This window comes from Doryrhamphus excisus, linkage group LG11, assembly GCF_037039965.1.
Source record: "Doryrhamphus excisus strain RoL-2023G ecotype Guam linkage group LG11, RoL_Dexc_Guam_v1.1, whole genome shotgun sequence".
In the NCBI taxonomy this organism is placed as follows: Eukaryota; Metazoa; Chordata; class Actinopteri; order Syngnathiformes; family Syngnathidae; genus Doryrhamphus; species Doryrhamphus excisus.
This window is the reverse complement of record NC_136367.1, coordinates 13,075,558-13,088,480: the sequence shown is the minus strand read 5'-3', so window position 1 is coordinate 13,088,480 and position 12,923 is coordinate 13,075,558. Positions and strand designations below refer to the sequence as shown.

Below are 12,923 nucleotides of genomic sequence, written 5' to 3'. Positions count from 1 at the left end.
TCAAAACGGACTGTTTTAATTTATTCCACCCAGGGCCCGCCTCCGGGCATGCCCGCTCCGCTGTGATTGGTCACACACACACATTTTGAAATTATTTTATATTGATGAAGTGCTGGGCAATTTTAAGATAAACTAATAGTTTATTTGTAGTTGTAAACACAATTAAGGTGTTTTTACTCACTTCTTTAGCTCTGCTACGAGGTTATGCTTTTTTTCCTACAGTATGTTACATCATATGAAAATATTTAAATTGCTCGATGACTTCATCTGGCAACTTCTAGGAGAGCCAATAGCTAGGAGTTGGCAACAGTGGGTTTGGGTTATGCTTTTAAAACAAAAAAATCTACTGTATTATTGCATACTGCAAATGTTGATCGATATACCAAGTACTAAAAAATGGCAGTGTTGTACGTCACAAAACATGCACAAAATTGCTCATCGGTGTAAATGAAGTGTGCCTATATAAAAAAAAACAGCAGAAGTAACAAAAGAAAAAGCAATTTAATTCCTCACCAAGGCATCACAACAGCTGTTTCAGATTATACTATGATGAAAGAAAAAATAATTATCTACAAGGAGTGGCCAGCCAGGAGTACCAGTGCAAAATTCAGTTTCAAGAAAAACGCCAGCACATGTTGTAAAGAGCTCCAATGTAGGAAAAAGGCTCAACGTTTTAACACACCTCACTTGTTCATTTGTCTCACAAAGTGGTTTCTTATCATTGGAAATAATTAGTTATCTACAGTAAAGATTACAGTATTGCACATGACAATATTCTCTCTCTTTCTCACACACACTCACACACACTTATGACTTTTCTTTGCTGTGAATATTCCGGAATCAGCTATGCCTCACACACACACACACACGTGATTAACAAAACATTCTTGAACAATAAAAAGCAAGAACATTAATTTAGTAAAAAGAAATATGAACATCTTTTCAAAGGGCTGCTGGTAGCTAAGAGTCCACCCAGGGCCAATCCAGTCGTCACATTCTGCCTCACTTAAAACCGGTGAGTCCAGGAAAAATCATGGTGAGGTCTGAAAACAGCCCTCAGCCTGTGTTTGGATTCAAATAAAAGAACCTGGTCCGGGTCTGATGCACACGTACGTAGGAGTTGTAGTGGTGGTCTGGGTGTACGTCAGGTGGTCAGTAGGTGGCGTTGGTGGGCTCCCGCTGAGAGCTGAAGAGGATGTCGGCCTTTGAGCTGACGAAGTAGGTGAGCAGCAGGGAAGTGAGGAGCACGCCCACGCCCACACCCAGCGTCAGCATCTGCAAGGAGGTAAACTTTAGTATTGTGGAACAATTTTCTGTTCTCATTATAGATTGTCCATAAACACCATGTTCAAGCATAAGGGTGTCCCCCATTAGCACCTGGTACCAGGACACCCATGGGGACATATATTTTGTACACTTGGATGAGGAGTGGTGGAGCTGCCGAATGATCGCCACCTGGTGGTGGGTTGGCCAAGATGGTGGGGGAGGGTGCCCCCTGGCAGACCTGTCAGGCCCAAACACATTATGAAGGTCTGCTGGGAACATCTGGTAGAGTCTACTGTCAGAAGGAGTTTCCACTCCCATGTTTGGGGGGAGGCAGTGGAAACTGCGTCTGAGAGGGCTGTGTTTCCATGCATCCATCATCGAGGCAGCTGACTGGATCTGTGGCCGTAAGGTGGTCGGTACCCGTCACGGTAATTCCAGAGCCTGTTGGTGGACATCAGTGGTGATGGATGACGTCAAGCTGAACGAGGAGTCTTTTTGGGACTCTAGAGACAGCAGACAGGAATCAGCAGGCCAAGAGATTGCAGCTCTGCCAGTCGCTGGGGGAAGTTTGGCAAAGCCGGGCAGAACGACTTCCCACCATCCGCCATCTCAGGAGGGGGAAGCACTGCACAATCAACCGTCCGTGTATGGTGGGACCATACCTCCAATCAAGATGTTGTGGACCAGTGGAGGGAATACTTCGAAAACCTCCTCAATCCCACGGAGACATCAACATTTCAATAAGGAAGCCATACCTGGGGACTCCAATGGTGGGCTCTCACGTTTCAGGTGTGGTCAAGAAGCTCCTTGGTGGCAGGGCCCCAGGCTTGAATGTTCCTTAAGGCACTGGAAGCTATGGAGTGTCATGGTAGACAGCTCTGCGCTAACTCTGGATTAGCAGAGTAGGGTAGCAGACCAGAGGGTGTGTTCCAACTGTCGTGAGATCACACAACCTCAGGTTTCCTGGTAAAGGCTACTCAGGGGTTCTGGAGGGCAGGATCTGCCAGACAGTTCAATCTCGGATTCAAGTGGTTTTTCCACTGGATTGGCTCACATCGGGTTCAAAGGTGAGGGGAAGGACGGAACGTGAGATCGACCGGCAGACTGGTGCAGCGCCTGTATCAGGAGCCGAGCCGAAAGGCAACGCTTTAAATTTACCGGTCGATCTACATTCTTCCCCTCACTTATGGTCATGTGCTTTGGGTAGTGACCGAAAGAACAAGATCTCAGCTGAAATTAGTTTTCTCCGGAGAAGCGCTACCACCCAGGAAAAACTTTAGATTAGAACCGCTCTTCCGCATTGAAGGGAGCCAGCCGGGAGGACCAGGACCAAGTGGCCGGGGGCCCTGCTGAGGTTGCTACCCCCACAAACCGATAAGGAGAAGCTGACAGATGGAATAATGATGATGCATATAGCACAAGAAAAGGTAGTATGAAAGACTGTGGCCTACTTCCAGCTCATGACTGGCCACCAGGAACACACGGCCCTTGATGGTCTTCCACCTGGACTCAGTCCATGTAGAGTAGTCTTTGGAGTTGAACTCTCGCAGATCAAAGGCCGGCGACTCCGCCTTGGAGATGTGCACTGTGGAGCGCACGCAGAAACCTTCCCTCTCTGTGCTGTTGGGGGGCGCTGCACCTTGAACCCAGGTGTATGTGTATATCTGAAGGGAGGACAATGAAATTGAGTTGACTTATTGACTACTGACTACTTATTGAGGGGGGGGGGTCTCACGAGCACAAAGAGGGCTTTTGCTCACGTGTTTGCTCTCGCTGTCCTTCTCGTCCTCACGCTGTTTCTGGCAGTCGTCCTGCGTGACATTGACCACGCTGCCCGTCAGGTTGGCCAGCAGGTGCCTCACCAGGCTCGTCGGCTCACTGGACTGCTGAGATACGCCCACGTAGAAGTTGGTGGGCGTGTTCTCTGCCAGAAAAAAATCATTTAGGGCAAACAATTAAACTTTGACGCATCCGCCATCATTCCCGCGGTGGTTATTATATACTCCAGATCTCCACTATTTGGCATGCTTCCGTTCAGCTCGCCAGTGAGTGGAGAAAAACAGTGTGTAACTGAAATGCCCATGAAAATGTCTGTTTTTGACAACATGGCTCGCAACACAATACAGATTTCAGTGCTAAATACTCACCACTGATGAATGGTGGAATTATCACATACGTACTTAGCAAAGATTTATTTTCTGTAAATAAAAACTTGCCAATTAAAAGAAATGAAAATGAAACCTCCCATATATCCCCTAATTTGTGGAGTTGCAAATGCTGAATTCCAAATGTGCAGGAATCCACTGTAATATTTATCAACTGTAGAGACGTCTTGTACTTAATTTGAGGTAAGGCATTGTTACATTATTCCACAAAAGACTGAAAAGCTTGGAGATCCTTGCTAATAGTACTAAAAGATGTGTCCACACATTTGACTGCCACCGTGTACAATGTGCCAGCGGGCGCCTCACCAGGCTGGTTGGCTCACTGGACTGCTGAGTTACGCCCACATAGAAGTTGGTGGGCGTGTTCTCTGCCAGACAAAAATCAGGTAGAACGCATCCGCCATCGTTTGTTATGTGCCCTATTCCCGCTGTGGTTATTATATACTCCAGATCTCCACTATTTGGGATGCTTCCGTTCAGCTCGCCAGGGAGTGGAGGAAAAACAGTGCGTAACTGAAATGCCCATGAAAATGTCTGTTTTTGACAACATGGCTCGTAACACAATACAGATTTCAGTCCTAAATACTCCTCACACACACACACACACACACACTTTAAAGTACGCAGCCTATTAGTACTCACCACTGATGAATGGTGGAATTATCACATACGTACCAAGCAAAGATCTATTTTCTGTAAATAAAAACTTGCCAAGGGCGGCACGGCGTTCGAGTGGTTAGCGCGCAGACCTCACAGCTAGGAGACCAGGGTTCAATTCCACCCTCGGCCATCTCTGTGTGGAGTTTGCATGTTCTCCCCGTGCATGCGTGGGTTTTCTCCGGGTACTCCGGTTTCCTCCCACATTCCAAAAACATGCTAGGTTAATTGGCCACTCCAAATTGTCCATAGGTATGAATGTGAGTGTGAATGGTTGTTTGTCTATATGTGCCCTGTGATTGGCTGGCGACCAGTCAAGGGTGTACCCCGCCTCTCGCCCGAAGACAGCTGGGATAGGCTCCAGTACCCCCCTGTGACCCTCGTGAGGAAACAGCGGTAGAAAATGAATGAATGAAAACTTGCCAATTAAAAAAATGAAAATGAAACTTCCCATATATCCCCTAATTTGTGGAGTTGCAAATGCTGAATTCCAAATGTGCAGGAATCCACTGTAATATTTATCAACTGTAAAGACGTAGGTAAGGCATTGTTACATTATTTCCACAAAAGACTGAAAAGCTTGGAGATCCTTGCTAATACTACTAAAAGATGTGTCCACACGTTTGACTGGCACCGTGTACAATGTGACACAAGAGGAGTGATGTCACAAACAATCCATTTCAAGTCCAAACAACAGTTTACATGGTTTCATATTCGAAGTAATCCCGCTCAAGTCTAATCCATTTTCCACTCTCCTCTGCCACACTTCTATGCACTGGTGGAAGGATTCATCCGGAATGCGTCTCAGCTTCATCGTTACAGCTCTCTTGGTGGCCCCCGAGTCTTCAAAACAGGTCCACTTGATGACCCCCTTAAGCTTGGGGAAAATAAAAAAGTCACACGGAGCCAGGTAAGGTGAATAGGGACGTTGTTCCAGCACAGTGATGTTCTTCTCAGCCAAAAACTACCGGATGCTCAGGGCATTGTGAAGTTGTCCTGCCACAACTCGTCTCTTCTTGAGCACTGAGTGAAGCAACTACCACAGGACCTCTGTGTGGACATGCTGATTGATCTTCTGGCGATGTGATAATCCCCGCTTTTGCCCACATCTCATACAGCACGTGCAGTCCCGTTACTTTTCAGACACACCTCACATATGATCATTTTTTGGATTAATTCGGATATTATGAGGGGGAAAACTAATAAATTGATGTTACTATAGTAATGAATGTGTGTGTAACTCACTGAGGTGGTTGGCAAGGTCCGAGGGGACCATCTGTTGCAGCCAGGTGTTGTTAGACTGGACGAGGAAACTGTAAAGCATCTGGGTCACCTGAGGCACAGAAAACAAAAAGGACACATTTAAGGGCAACTGTTATTTCTTTATAATCAGACACCAGTCTTACTATTTGGGCGTCTGCGTTGATGCTGTTGAGCTGAGATTGTTCTCCTCCAGCCTGCTTGTACAAAGCACGAGCGACCACGGTGGCCACCTCAGCCAGCGCCTGACAACATACACACAACAGACACATCACCATCCTGCGCTGGAGTATTATGTAAGAGCGAGCAGGGATGCGGTCGAAGCAAGCAAACCTTGGCTGTCTCTGTTGCAAACTCCAGCTTTTCTTCTTGGGTCATATTCTGCGGATACGACACGTTCAGGTACTCTGCATTGTCGTACATGCTCTCATAGAACCTGCACACCCAGGACACACGGACATACGTCAATCAGGATGTGTGTTAAAACACACTAATCACCATGCTTTACCTGTTGCTGAAAGCCGATGGGTGGTCCTCCATAACGACGCCTGGGATGGGCCGGGATCGCAAGAAACGCTGGAAGGACGAGGGCGGGAGTGGCTGCGAGAAGGCGGGCTCACTCAGGGTGACGTTTAAACCCGTCAAAGACGACTGCAGGTTTTCAATGAACATCTTTACCTACAACACAAACAGTAGGAGAACCTCAGTGGTCTACTTTGACAAAGTCAAATGGAAGGATGAGAAACACAAACCTCGTTGTCTACACTGCTGTTCCTCCTGGAAACTGGATCAGAGTGGAGCCATAGTCTGGAGTCGGCACGCAGGCCCACCTGGAACAAAGTCAGATGATTTTTACAACTTTTGTTTAACCCAGAGGTGGACGAAACAACACAAAGGATTCATTTTGGACTATGGTAATGGTGTAATTTCATTTGAACATGCATCAGATTACAATTGAATGGATCACATAATCAGTTCCCAGTTCCACATGTCCAAAAGGAGTAGGAAGAAGCAAAGCTTATTAAATCCTACCCCTCCATCTGGTACTTTTACAATCACTAACTGTTACATTTGTTCACTTCCTGCTTTCTTCTTAATTAATTAATTATTTTTTTTTGCCCTGTAGGAGGTGATATGAGCATCCAATGCCATAATGGGTACCATAGTAAGTGTCAATATAGTGATATATATAGCACATCATGACTGGTTCAAGACTCTTCATCCTTGTATTTAGCAAACATCAACTGCTTGTATTGTTTCTTGAATTGGCTCATCGTTGTGCATTGTTTGATTTCCTTACTCAATCCATTCCATAGTTTGATTCCACATACTGAAATACCATGGCTTTTTAACGTAGTCCTAGACTACAACACACTTGTGATGGCAAAGAGGAAAGGGAACTGTAGAACTAGAAGTATAACTTACTACAAGATAAGAATAATCTATAAACTGATTACTTCCAAATTACGGAAACACATTAATGTTTCAAAGAAGATACTAACATTATGCCAAACACCATTTAGGCAATACATAGACTACAACAATAGGTGGCAGCACCGCCTTCCAGGCCCCTTTCCATTACAGGGAGAGTACTTTTTTTGTTTCATGACAACTTATCTTTACACTCATTTACACATTCATTCATTTTATACCGCTTATCCACACGAGGGTAATGGGGGGTGCTGGAGCCTATCCCAGCTGTCTTCGGGCGAGAGGCGGGGTATACCCTGGACTAGTGGCCAGCCAATCACAGGGCACATATAGACAAACAACCATTCACACTCACATTCATACCTATGGACAATTTGGAGTGGCCAATTAACCTAGCATGTTTTTGGAATGTGGGAGGAAACCGGAGTACCCGGAAAAAACCCACGCACAACCACATTTAAGCATGCAGGTGCCTCGTCACCTACCTGTCCAACCTCCAGCACAGAGTGAACATTGTCCAGGTCCACAACAAACTGCTGGTTCTCCATGTCGTACACCATCCTGGAACTGCCAATGTAATCAAAGGTTTCCTGCGGGTCATAAAGTATTATTTCAAGTGTTTGTTTTTCTGTAAAACAAATACAAAAACCAAAACCATTCAACTGTGGACTGACCCCTTGGAAGAAGGTGTAGAGGATGGTGCGGTTGGGCGGGGCCTCCTGGGTGATGGTCCGCAGAGCATGAGCGGCCGCCAGCAGGGTGATGAAACCAGAAGCGGCGCTTTGAGCTCCGGGAGCCACGTCAAAAAAGAACGATCGGCTGTCCAGCTGTGTAAAAACAAGAAGAGTTACGTTAGTCACGTCATGAGACTCATCCGTCGCAGCAGAATATTCTAAACACCAACTTAAAGCCACACACTATACAGTAGATCCCCGCCATTTGTGGGGTTTCCACACGAAAATGACCTAATGTATTTGACATATGCCTCACTCCTCCCACTCCAAACCTTCTTTCTAGCTTGATGCTGACTTGCAATAAAGGTGGCGATGGGGTCGCCTGTGTTGCGGCTCGGGATGGTATATAGCTTCATTGCCCCACATGCCGCTAGGTCGGCCAGGCTAGCTGTCACTGAAGGCATTTCTCCAAGCCATGTCTACATAATCTACACTGCTTGCCTGCTGTAATTCCAGTAGTGATTTATCACATATTAATTTGTGTTAACCTTGCTGCAAGATATGAGGCTGGAAATTTAGGACAGTTGACTGTAAATACTTGTGCTGCTGGAACAACACACACACAAGGTGTCACCATCTTACACTGACATCACATCGTTTGCATTACCCGCAAAAAATGTGACTTATACTCCAGTGCGATTTATGCATTTTTGGCCTTGTGTGACTTATAGTCCAGAAAATACGGTACATTTATAGGTCAGAAAAGTGGAAGAAGTATTATAGGTCTCCTTTAAAATCACGAGAGATGAATCCCTGACATCCAAAAACCGATGCGATGAGGGACGACTATCAACTACCGTAAATTCCGGACTATAAGCCGCCACTTTTTTCCCCAAACTTTCAACCCTGCGGCTTATTCAGTGATGCGGCCAATTTATGTCATTTTTCTAACGGCCGCCAGGGGTTCTCGAGTAGAAAAGGTAAGATTAGGACCGGTGGAATATATGCGTCGAGGAAGACTGCAACTTCTTGTCTTGTGCATAAATTAAATTAGCGTGAACATACCCTCATCATGGAAAATGCAAAAAGAAAGGCATATGACGCAGCTTTCAAGCTAAAAGCAATCAAGCTGTCCGATAAAGAAGGAAACAGAGCTGCTCCATGTAAACTTGGCATAAACAAATTGATGGTGAGACGCTGGAAACGGCAGCGGGAAGAACTCCAAAGGAGGAAGATGAAGATGACTTACCGTGATTTTTACCAGTATGTTCTTTTACCAGACCTGTTTTACCAGACCTGTTATACTGTGTTGCTATTGTGTTGCTAGCGTGTTGTTACCATGTTGCTACCGTTTTACTGCCGCGTCACAGGCACCGTTTGTGAAGAAAGTTATATTAATATTATTGTTAAGTTATATTATTAAAACTTTGAAAACTCTCTCTGTATTCTCTCTGTAAAACTCTCCGTCTTTCTTTGTAAATATGATTACATGTTTTAATGTGGGCACATGCGGCTTATATACAGGTGCAGCTTGTGTATGTACAAAATCGATTTTCCTCTAAAAATGTAGTGGGTGAGGCTTATAATCAGGTGCGCTCTATAGTCCGGAAATTACGGTATTTCATAAAATCCCACAGAAACATGATGAAAAGACAAATGGCCAATCTCACCACCGGGTTGTCATCCTTATGCTAAATTCTCACCCGGGCGGCAGCAATGACGACGCTCTCCCCCGTCTTGTGACCTTTGGCGGTGCTGTTGAGGGGCCTGGTGGCAGCCCAAACGTTCGAGTCTCCCAGCGGGTCACACACCATCTCTACATAAGGAGACAAGGTGTTGACTACTTTGTTAGTTTGTCATCGTTACGTGCACTGGGCACTTCAATAGGTACACCTGCAAATCTCTAACAAAAATATTAATAAAGATAACAAAGCTTGCTTAATATTAGCAGCAGCTGTCAGTGTGATTCAGTGCAGCTGTATGCCACTGTGCCTAATGCTGTGTCCATATGAGCTAAAAGTGAAAGTACCTGGGGTGATGCTGAAGTTAATGTCGTTCCTCCTCATGCACGTGGCCGTGTCAGTGACGGCGGACATGTGTGAGTAGAGCTGCATGGCGCACAGAGGATACTGGGGTGCACTGCTGTTCACTCTGCGGTTGTGGTCCATGTAACACTGGAAGGAGGTGACGGATTTACATCAAGTAGCTCTCACAACGTTGGCAATGTGGACGAGTTCAGACACAATAGAAGGCACGCCACCTGCCGAATGAGCTGGGTGTCGTTGTCGTCCTTCAGGGAGAATATGGGAAAGTCAAACTCCTCATAGGACAGGCCGCTTCCGAATGGGTTCCACAAGGTGACGTTGCAGTGAGCCATGGTCGGATCGTAGCTCTCAGAATACACACCTAATGGTAATAAGATGCAGAAAATATGCACTTTACATTTTTGGTATGAGTATTAAAAAGAGACTTATTTTTCACATTTGGCCCTTTTAGCAAGGTGTGGACTCCTATCACGCGGCTACACACTAAGGGTCTGGAAAATAATCAATATTAATCAATACATCAATGCAAATGCGCGCAATGCGAGTGCATCGGCTCATTCACTGTGTATGGATGCAATTGACGGGTGAAATCTAGATTCATCGTGATGCGTTCGTGGGTATCGGTAAAACCTGATTCAAGTGCCGTTTTATTAATGTTCAACTTCACCACATATGCTGTTCCCCAGGTGCCATGAATGCACCATCATTATTTGGCCTTTTGTATTGAATACGGACGGAAGCCGTGAGGCACATCCAACTACTAGTAAAACAGCATGGACGTTCGTAGCAAGCAGCAGCCAGGAAGTTTCTATATTTATCCCCCCCACAACGTTTAAATGGTATGTTTGGAAACACTACGGATTCTCAAAGAAAGACGGAAAACGTCCGTCATTTGCAAAGAATGCTGGGGAAGAACCACGCAAATCAGGTCAGTGGATCTTCCGCTGCTTTCCAAATTGTCCTGGAGCTATTTGTCCGTCCCTGAAGGAGTGTTGAGCACAGCAGGTGACATTAGAACAGCAGAGCAGTTGACTTCTTCCTGAATTGTGAACCAATTTTAAAAGGATAGAAGTTGTTTTCCACTTTCTGCTCCTCACTACTGTATTAGCCTAGCTGCTAGTGCATTCATATTAGCAGTATTTTTTGCAGACAGGAATATAAACAAACATTGATTCCACTGTTGAAAGTGTCACTTTAACTTTGTTGTTGCTGTATTTTTTACAGCAGTAATTATTAATTGTTTTACTCCAACACTGAACCACTGCTATTGTAATTGCATAGCCGATGTGAAATTGTGAGGAAAGTTGTTTTGGAAAAGTTGTTGCTGTTTTAAGATGGCAAAAAGAATGATGAAGAAGTGGTGTATAGTAAAAAAGACAAACAGCACTTTAGTTGAATTTACTGCCAAGTGCCTAGAAGGAATAAAGCCAAATCCTTTTTGTAGGACCATATTGAATTAAATTTTTTCCCTTTGCTTATTTGCATCATGTTGAATTGCATCATATCGCAAGAAATTGCACCATATCATATCGGATTGCATTGATTTGAACTAAATGATTATCGTATCGCATCGTGAAGAGGGTGAATCATATCGTATTGCCAGAAAATTCCATGTATCGTACAAGTATTGTATCGCTGGCAGTGCATCGAGATGTGTATGGAATCGTCCTCAGAGCTGAGATTCACACCTCTACTACACACGATAACCCGCACAGAAAGAAAGTGAGTCAATACTTTTGATTTCAACTATGCTTCCGCATCTTTCAGTTGAACTTTGGCGTCCGAGTTCATAACACATAATTTGATAGGTTTTTTTTCTTTTTCTGCGACATTTGCCTAATTTTCTGCCGCTTTTGCGAGGAGCTACTCCTAATGGTCATGTAAAATTGTGACTCACTGAAGAGGACTGGTGGAAAACATTCACGGTATGCTAAGACATTACTTATCGTCCATTTAAACATCTGCTGGAATCTAGACAACTCACCTGTGTTCTCATTGGGACAGGCTGTATGCGGAGATACACCCTCAGCCGGGTTCGTGTTGGCCGCCACGACAGCAACGCCAGCCACCCTGCTGGAGCCATTCTTCAGTTTCATCATGATGGACCTGAGATGCAGACCGACATGGTGTAAACAATGAGGTGGAATAAAAAGTCCTAAAACTTAAAACAGATGCATGTGCCGCAGGATGTGATGCCTTAAAAACACTACCTGGTAAAGAGCGGCTGTTCTAGGATAACCATATAAGGAGGATTGGGTCCACTGCCAAGGACCCAGTCCAGGTTTTCCTCAGACTCCACAAGATGGAGCACCCCGACATTTCCAGACAAGGAGGCTGGGAAGAAGTATTGAAATATAAGGATGTTGTGTGGCACACGCTCATTATAACACCATTTCTGATTTACTCACATTGGCAGCCTATCTGATGAGTTGCATTGAGTAGACGCACGCATGGGAAGGTGTAGTTGAGGTGTACGTAAATCTTCTTTTCCACAGAAGTACAGCCAGCACCTGCACGACAAACACTTTAACTGCGTAAACGAGAACTACATACTAGGACTAAGAGTTTATATCCTGAAGCCTAAATAGAAACATTGACTAATACAGAAAAATACTGTATCCGTGTGTTGTTTCTTTAGAACACGAGAATAGCCTAAAAACTATTCACTTGGAGGTAGTGCCGATGGGCTCATTTTGTGCAGTGACATACAATTGCTGCTGTTGGCTACCATTTCACAAGTTAGATAAAACAACCCTTTAACATTTAAACGAACGTCTTTGATGATTGTTTCGCCGAATTAAGACGAGCGCGGAATTTGTTAAAATGTCTGTTGTCTCATAATAATGTTTCGTTAAAAGCAGAAGTATTATGTATCAGATCTCTTTTCCAGGCTGAGGCTGCGTGAGCTCCAGGCGAATGAAATCACGAGCAGTCACGTTCTCGCCAGGAGACCTAGTGGTTTTTCACGAGGCATGGCCTTTAAACAAATGTTAAAGTTATCTCGTCTATAATTCACTAAATATTAACCGAAAAATGACAGCATAACAAAGTACAAAGAAGATGGCATTTTGATAAAAGCTAACTAGGGCAGTGGCTTCGCTAGCCTAGCATCCAAGCTAGCTGTACTCACAAAAGAAGTCGAATAAGCGAACAACTTGTCTACGAAACGCAGCCAGAAACAAAAAAACATAAAAGGACATGTACTCTAGCAGTCACAGTCAAACTTACCGATGACAAATATACACAATATTAACTTAATTATGCAGTTGTTCGATACTAAATCCATCTTTCTGATTTGAAATAAGACTAACACAACAGGAAGTGACGACACTTCCTGGTTCCGGTATTTGTTCCGCCTTCCTCGACAAAAAACACACTTCCGGGTACCGGTATATTGGTTCCTCTCTCCAAAAAGAAGTTGGACA

General features: G+C 44.6%; 1 protein-coding gene across 2 annotated transcripts; it reads right to left on the bottom strand.

The window, feature by feature from the left end:
• Positions 1 to 482: 482 nt before the first annotated feature.
• On the bottom strand, positions 483 to 12,885 carry ncstn (nicastrin). 2 transcript variants are annotated; one of them, XM_058091378.2, is made up of 17 exons: positions 12,727 to 12,885; positions 11,907 to 12,008; positions 11,709 to 11,832; positions 11,483 to 11,604; positions 9,714 to 9,859; positions 9,483 to 9,627; positions 9,157 to 9,269; positions 7,454 to 7,606; positions 7,265 to 7,369; positions 6,101 to 6,178; positions 5,857 to 6,026; positions 5,682 to 5,784; positions 5,495 to 5,593; positions 5,334 to 5,421; positions 3,027 to 3,190; positions 2,718 to 2,930; positions 483 to 1,275 (listed from the first exon to the last, which is right to left on the bottom strand). In XM_058091378.2, the coding sequence occupies exons 1-17, from the start codon at positions 12,782 to 12,784 to the stop codon at positions 1,153 to 1,155; spliced, it is 2,106 nt and encodes a 701-aa protein (XP_057947361.2). In that variant the 5' UTR covers positions 12,785 to 12,885; the 3' UTR covers positions 483 to 1,152. The 2 variants fall into 2 exon arrangements, with proteins under 2 accessions (XP_057947361.2, XP_078650895.1); XM_078794769.1 differs by lacking the exons at positions 483 to 1,275; positions 2,718 to 2,930; positions 3,027 to 3,190 and adding an exon at positions 3,567 to 3,799.
• Positions 12,886 to 12,923: the final 38 nt, after the last annotated feature.